Source organism: Apium graveolens, chromosome 10 (genome assembly GCF_009905375.1).
Source record: "Apium graveolens cultivar Ventura chromosome 10, ASM990537v1, whole genome shotgun sequence".
NCBI classification, from domain to species: domain Eukaryota; kingdom Viridiplantae; phylum Streptophyta; class Magnoliopsida; order Apiales; family Apiaceae; genus Apium; species Apium graveolens.
Window position 1 is genome coordinate 81,276,748 of NC_133656.1, and position 8,424 is coordinate 81,285,171.

The 8,424-nt window shown below is 35.4% G+C and overlaps 1 protein-coding gene across 1 annotated transcript; it reads right to left on the bottom strand.

The window, feature by feature from the left end:
* Window positions 1-7,567: 7,567 nt before the first annotated feature.
* LOC141690709 (uncharacterized) lies at window positions 7,568-8,155 on the bottom strand. Its single transcript, XM_074495483.1, has one exon. It carries the CDS (start codon window positions 8,153-8,155, stop codon window positions 7,568-7,570), a length of 588 nt encoding a protein of 195 aa, XP_074351584.1.
* Window positions 8,156-8,424: the final 269 nt, after the last annotated feature.

Here is an 8,424-nt window from a genome sequence, read left to right on the forward strand (position 1 = left end):
TTAATTTGTCTCCGTTTGAACAAACGTGATTTTATCAAATACAATCATTTCCTTTGAAGTCGTCTTTTAAGAGTCTAAGGCCGTACTTTGTTACCTATGGGTCATCTTCATTGGATCTGCCACTCTAGCAGATAATAATCTCAAAACCCGACTCCAAGCGAGCTGAAATTTTATCATTAGTACTTTAATGACTTCTAGGTTCCGCCATGACTCGGATGCTGAATTTCATACGTAACCTTACACTTGTACTAAGTAAATAATTAATGTACGTACGTAGAAAGAATTATGTTCATGCTGGAAATAAAGAAATTATTATTTTAAATAGAAGAATAGCTACTGAGTTGAGTTGCCAAACACCTAAAAAGACAATCACATCAACATTAAAACAACATATACAATGCTCTAAAAAGTTCAACTGACTTAAAGACGACCTTCCCAGCATAAGATCAAACTTCCAGCATATGGTTCAGTTAAATGAACACCATTATTTTATTAGATATTTTGGAGATCATATCTACAAGCTGTAATTGCAGACTGTATAACTCTTCAACACTCCCCTCGCTCACACGATTGTACAACAACCAGAATCAACCGACAACATATATAAAGCACCAAACAGACAACAACATAAACATATTTAGGCTCCGGATATATATTAAACTCGTTTACACTAATTGCAATGTACAGACTATGCGAGGGATCTTGTAGCTGATTGTTAAACTCGGATTTATAATTCGGTGCTAGTACTCTTATAACTTGTAATGACTATATAGGCCGGTAACTCTATTTTCACATAATTTTTTGTGTTCACTATAAACTAATTAGTTAGCAAACAATTAAGATTAATGCATGGGGGAACACAATTACCATAAATCTGAAATTAGTTAACATACACGCAGGGAAGTTGCTAAATATAATTATGGAAACAATACTGTTATAGGACAAGCTTCAGTGTGCATGAAACAGAAATATATTGAATTCTTGTCAAGATCAACAAATTATTTTTAGTAACGAAAACATGCTAAACATGCTAAAAAGTCCGTTAAACCTTGACATGTGGAATAATTAATTAAGACAGTAATCCTTGTTATCTAAGTACTTTTTATAGCCTTGGATGCATTCTTTTCCCTTTTCTTAAATGATCCGTTGTTAGACGACGAAGAAGAAAGCAATGATGACGATGACGAGGAGGAGGTCAAGGAAGCAGCCGACGAGGATCGTTGCCTTGGTGCCACCTTAACTGGATCAGGTAGGTTGGATCCAATCAAGTGAGGAAAATTAAGCTTAGCAGCCGAACCATGTATTTTAAACGCAGCTCGGTCATAAGCTAGTGCAGCATCCTCTGGCGTCTCATAGGTTCCTAGCCAAACCCTTTTTCCTTTTTTAGCCGGAGACCTGATCTCTGCCGCAAACTTACCCCAAGGCCTCCTCCTAATCCCACGATAACGGTAACGAATGTGCTCCGCATGCCCTCGAGCCATAACTTCCTTCTCGTTATCCTTTGTTTCTTCTCTGGTATCAACATTATTAGGTTGGTAGCAATCCATAGGAATTGTTTGGTCTGAGGTATTATCCATAAAGAACAAAGTGGTTAAGCTCGAATCCGGGACATCCCATAAATTCATTGTTGGGAAAATGTTGGAAAGTTCGGAATCATCGAAAAGATGGTGCTCTATGGATTGAAGAAGACAAGGGAGATCATTGCTTGAGATCATTTCTTTGCTCATAGTTAGCTAGGTTTTTTAACACAAATGATCCCTATGAAGTGTTTTTAGTGACTGATGGGAAAAAGGGTTTTGTATGGGGGGCGTATTTATACATGCAAAATCTGGATGAATGATTAGAGGGGACCGTAACTATTATTGTTTCAGTACTATTCTTTTGTCATGATATTTCTCACTGTATTATAGTAACTTCTTATCTTCTGTTATGTAAAATAGCATGGTATATTTACTGGAATTTTTCCTTTCTGGTGAAATATCTAACCAAATTTAACCTGACAGCATAAACTGTACACTTGCATGTACATATGTATTATATATGTCTTTAATCCATTGTCCCTCGGACTAAAAAGAACAGTCACCTCCTTCTCCTTTACAACAATGTAACATACTTGAGAAACATGTATTTTCAACTTTGGTTAAATTTTATTTATGTACGTAAACTAGGTTTGCAAATTTTATTATACAAAATTGCGTTCAACCGACTCCTAATATGCTTCTTTTCTTTCAGAAGATCGCTCAAGCTTTTCAGCTAATTTCGACTGTAATCCAGTTTAATTAATAAAAAAATATATGCATAAAGAATATTTGTTTAATATGCGTGTTTCAACTTACATGTACTGCACCTTAAGGGTTGTCTCAGTTGGTTGGTTAAATACAGGCCGGCATTCGAGGACCCTAGTCGAAATCAGTTTATGAGACCCTAATATATATATATATATATCATAAAAATTCAAATATATTTACTTAAAAAAGTGAGAAATTTTTGGGGCACTTATGTGTCGGGGCCCTAGACGTAAGTCTTACTCGTCTATGGTGAGGGCCACCCTTGAGGGGCATAACTATCCTCTTGGTCATAGGTTCAAATTGCACGAAGGGAGAATTTATGATATTGCCAACTGAGTCAGGATATGTCGCTAAAATGCAATTTATCTTGATTCACGGAATTTGCAGGCTATTGCGTGAGCTCGTAGGGTTATCCAATACGTACCCGAAGGGTATCGGCTGCGGGTTACCTACGAAAAAACTTACATGTACAGTATACCAATATCAGATATTAAAATCGGGATTTTAGGAACTTGTCAACGTAAGATCTTAGATTCAATTCTAGGTAGATGCACATGTTTAAGTAAAGGGACATGCACACGGAGTAGAATACATGTGTGCTAACTCTTTACTGGATAGTCGAGATACGTGTAAGCTGTCCGGCACCTGGTTATTTAACAAATAATAAAAACTTACATGTACCATGTTTTTGTATCTATGTGCTAGTATGTGTTTGGATTTGAATCTCCCAGTCATGTATAAAGTGTTTTACAGTCCAAAAAGAAGACGATGTAGATCTTTCAGATCATCTATGCATATAAATGTATACAGTTTTTCTTATGCAGGAGGAAGCTACAACTTCACTACAGAATAAGCAATACGAAAAAACAGAAAATGCTGATAATATATTAGAGTGTTATATATTATGATATATGCCAAAACAATCTTTATATTTGTGATTTGTAAGCTTGAATATTCAGATACATGTAGATATTCATTGATTTTTAATGTACCTATTATTCATCTTCTTCAGTTCACAGATATTAATGTACCTAACATTAATGTTAGCTTTCTTTTATGCATTATAGGGCATCTCCCAAGGGGTGCCATCTTTTTCAGATAATCAATACTAATATTCTTGTATACGTTCTCTTTCTTCACATCAAATTTCGCACTCTTTTTATAAAATATTAAAATAATTAGCACCCAAAATATAAATTTCACTATTATAATAAAAGAAATTTTATAAAGAAAATATAAGATAAATAATATTTTATACATTTTTAGGAACACAAATGCAGTTTACACTCGACACTTTACTTTATGGATGTCAATTTTAGACGTCCCAAGTTGACACCTCAATAACATCCCACAATTTCAATAAAATACTCTTAAAAATGTCAAGTCATGACATGTAAATCCCTCTTAACACATTCCATTGTAGATGTTTAGAAAGCTTTTTGTCGGGACAAGGCAATGAAACACAAAAATAAGGATGAGTTGAATGTGCAAAAAATATCAAAATTTATCATATAAAGATGTCCTTTTTCCAAAATCTTACATGTATAAAATTTATCATAGAATTGAAGATGTCTATTTTTCTATCTATCTGGGACGCTATTCATAAAACCTAAAAAAATGAAATTTACGCGCATTGCATAGCGAACAAAAAAGTTACCTTGTCATCCCTGTTTCTTGTAGCGTGGGCACTAAAGTTGTTTGTTCATTTTTTTCGTGGTACAAATACTAGTATACATCTCGTTAAAACTAGAACTAATTAAATTTTAAATATATGAAATCTCAGTCTTAGGGGAAAGCAGAGCATATCGATCAAACAGTGCAATCAGGCATACGCATGGCAAGTTGATCAAACATAGATCAACGAAATTCGAAAGTATAGTTGAATGACCACCATTAAATCATTTACATTGTGTATGTTAGCGTTTGTATGTATATTTATATTTTGGAATTTTATAACAAGTTGTGGAGAAAAATATTTTAAAATAATGTTAGTAAATAATATATTTGTTCTTGTTTTTTACGAGCCACTATAGTAAATGATAATTATTCAAATGGAATCTATACACCACGTTTATTTGCAATTATTCAAATTTGGTCTATGCACCATGTTTTTTTGGCAATTGACCATTTCTTCAATCATAGCATGTCCCTTTGATGGATATTAGTGGATTCTTCTTGTCCAATTTTTGCCTTCACAAAATCAATTGCTAGTGTAAGTAGATATTAGTGGATTCTGATATATGAATGAGAGACATAGAAATGGGGATAAAAGAGAAAATGTGAATGATATATAATTTTAACTGACAAGAAACGTTCAATTTTCTACGAATACTAATTCAAAATATAAATTTTGAATCTGTGTTTTACACGAATTATGAGTACAATTCCTTTTTTTCTTTTTATTTTATTGTAGGAAACCCGCAGCCGCTACCCTTCAGGTGCGCACACATATTCTGGTTTAGGGTACATAATCATAAATTCTTCTCGGAATTCAAACATGTGATCAAGAGGATAATTATCCCCTATTTAACCAGTTGTGTCAATACTTGCGGGCTATCAGTACAATTATTTACAAATACTAGTTCAAAATATTTAATTTCGGACCCGTGATAGACTATATATACCAATAAGCGAAATGATGTTATATTAGAACACATAAATACAAAATTTTGGTACTGTAACTATTTTTAAAATCTTATATAGTTGAATATAAACTAATACCGCTGGCTTATACTCTTTATAGAGTTCTATTTATTAGTGTGTGCGTTGATTTACTTCTAAATTATCGTATTAATATAATCTAACATGTTAAATTTATATAAGTAAAATAATTAGATGCATAACTAGATCTATAGTAGAATTTCAAAATTTATATTTAACTTCGTTTTTCTATAATTTAACAATATTTATTTATTATATTTTGATATGTGTTTCACACATATTATAAGATTCCGTTTTACACAAATAATAATAACTTGATATTTATCCGTATTTCGCACGGATTATCATAAATAATTTAGCTTAGTCATTGGAATTAATTTTAAGTGTTTTTTTCTTGCAATTTCGGTACGATTAATTTGTCTCTTCTTTATTTTTCCCAAAAAATTCGAATATAAACACTGTGGGCATAGGTGCTTTAGATGCATGGTTACAAAAGGTAGTTTGGTTGCCTCAACCTACTACCATAGACATGCAGGATATTAAGACTCTCAACGTACTTTTTGAGGTTCTAATTAATTCACATATTTTTGTTTTGGTAAATTAGAAAACAGCTAATATGAAAATTGATGTTTTTGTAATTTTTCTTTGACTTGGGTTTGGGAGTATGTTTGGTTTCTTACACCTGATCGTCATGAAATATGTGTTGTTTTATATCGCATAATATTTGAGAGGAGAATTATGGAATGGCAGACCAGAACTTCCGAACTTGGGTTTGGGAGTATGTTTGGTTTCTTACACCTGATCGTCATGAAATATGTGTTGTTTTATATCGCATAACATCTTAGAGGAGAATTATGGAATGGCAGATCAGAACTTCCGAGAGAGAGAGAGAGTAATTAGTCATTGTTGTGTGTTATTTTGTTTGTATGAGTGTGATTATTTGTCAACGACTCATTATACTATGGTTATTCTTTCATTCTTTTTTTTTGACAGAAAGCTAAGATTTTATTAAGCATTCAAATCTAACTCAATACAATTCTGAATCGAACGAGGAACATTAGATCTATCAAATGTACGACCAGACAGAAAATATGATTCCCTAGCCAATTGGTGGGCAATCATATTAGCACATCGCTTAACAAAAAACAAATTGATTTTGTTCAAACGTTGTAAAATGCACCTGCACTCTTTAGTGATCCGACCAAAGTAAGACCTCATAGGCACACTGCTTCTTATCGCCTGAACCATTGATAACAGTCAGACTCAACAATGGAATCATGTCAGCCGCGTATGTCCATCCAGCTTAAGGCCTCCTTAAACGCCATAGCTTCTGCCTCAACATGGGAATATAGTCCTCGCTGGAAAACTGCTTTAGCTTCACATAACTCACCCGCTGAATTTTTTGCTTCTAGTCCAAAACCAACACCACCATGATCATCAAATACCGCCGCATCAACTGATAACTTGACTTTGTTCGGTTGGGGCTTGACCCAAGTAACAGCTCCATCTCTATCTATCTTGGGCTGAAGAGGAGTTACAAAGTTTCTATCTTGGGTTGTAATCCACTGTGCAAGATACTGCCTTGCTGCTGCAACTGTCCTGTAGATCCTTGTGTGTTTCTGGTTCCAGACAAGATCATTTCTTGTCCTCCAAAGAGACCAACAGAGTGAAACTATTTCTGCAAACTTACTCTTATCCACCACGTCAAAAACAGATACTAGCCAGGAGCGAAAATCAGGTGCTTCTATAAGAGGAGAACCTGGCAATAATATCGACCAACACTGCCTTGTATATTGACAATACATCAAGCTATGAACTATAAATTCCACCTATGCCTGACATGTAGGACATACAGCTTGAACTTGTACTCTTTTTGACTGGAGTTGAGACAAAGTTGGCATCGTACCTGTTAATGCTCGCCAAAACCAGATTAATAACTTTTGGCGGGGCTTTTATGCTCCAAAGAATTTTCCAGACCTTATCATTAGGTTCCACACTCCAGTGACTTCTCTGATCTTGTAATCTCCTGTAGGCCGACTTAACTGAATATAAACCAGACTCTTCAAACTTCCAGTATAATTGATCTTCTTGGTCTGATGTAAATAAAGGAATAGCCAAAATGCTCTCCTTATCCCTATTATTGAAAATATCAGAGACTGTTTCCACATCCCATTCCAGCTTGTCTGTGCACATCAACGAATCAATTGTTTTACCCTGTAAACCAATTGTGTCAGTCTTGATATAAGGGTTTTGCTCTGTTAGTAACCAGGGCTGGTCGAGAATTTGGATACTTTTTCCGTTACCAACTCTCCATCGAACACCATCTCTAATTAGTTGTTGAGCCTCCATTAGGCTACGCCAAATGAAACTAGGATTATGCCCTAGTCCAGCATGAATCACATCCGTCTTGTCAAAATACCTGGCTTTATATAGTCGTGACACTAAGCTCTGTGTATTCGTAGCCAGCCTCCACAGCTGTTTGCCCAGCATAGCGATATTAAAGTCCCTGAAATTTCTAAAACCCATACCACCAGCACTTTTGTGTTTAGGCAACCTGTCCCAATTCATCAATATCACTTTCGAATTATTTGCTTGCCCTGAACTCCACCAGTATTTCGTTAAACACTTTTCAATGCTAGAGCACGATCCAGTCGTATTTCCACCCAGTTATATGTACCCCTGCCTCTTTCCCACGTGAATTGGTGGCCATGAAGTTCTAAATCATTTAACCCAGCTTCCTCTATAGTGTCATTGAAATCATCTAAGAGCCATTGAGGGTATAGCATTCCTCCTTTCTTGTCTTCCTGCTGCAAAATGTTTTTCATGTCTCCAATGATACACCATGGCAAATTATTCTCTCTAGACAAGTTTCTAAGCAGTTCCCACGTTCTTCTCCTCTGACTTCTGTTGGGTTCTCCGTAAAAACCCGTCAATCTCTTTATCTGCATATCCGGTATAGAAATGACCACGTCAATATGATTGTTCGGCATGCTCAATAAGCTGACATGAATTTGGTCTTTCCAGAGTAAGGTTATTCCCCCACTACGCCCCTGAGCTTCCACCGTAAGCATACCTTGAAAACCTGTGCGACTTCTCACCCTTTTCATCTTCTTAGAATTACTCAACATCTCACAAACAAACATTAAATCAGGTCTATGTTGACGTATCACGTCCTGAAGGAACTGAATCTTCCAAGGCGGCCCCATGCCTTGGCAGTTCCAACTTAGCATTTTCATGGCATCCGGCTAGCTTGCATAGCAAGCGTAGCCAGTTGAGTGTTGTTTGATGTTGTACAATCCAATCCGGAAAGCCCAACATCCTTTGGTTTATTGATTACAGATGAGTCTGACACTAGTCCAAGTCCACCTGGAGTATCCATTGTATCATAATTACCCGGTCCACCCTGCATCCTTTTCCTATCTGCAACTAAAAGCCTAGTCAATTCATCATTATCCGGCCCAGTTTCAATATTTGA

Coding starts and splice junctions, on each gene's coding strand:
- LOC141690709 (XM_074495483.1), bottom strand. CDS start 8,155: ATGGGGCCGCCTTGGAAGATTCAGTTCCTTCAGGACGTGATACGTCAA.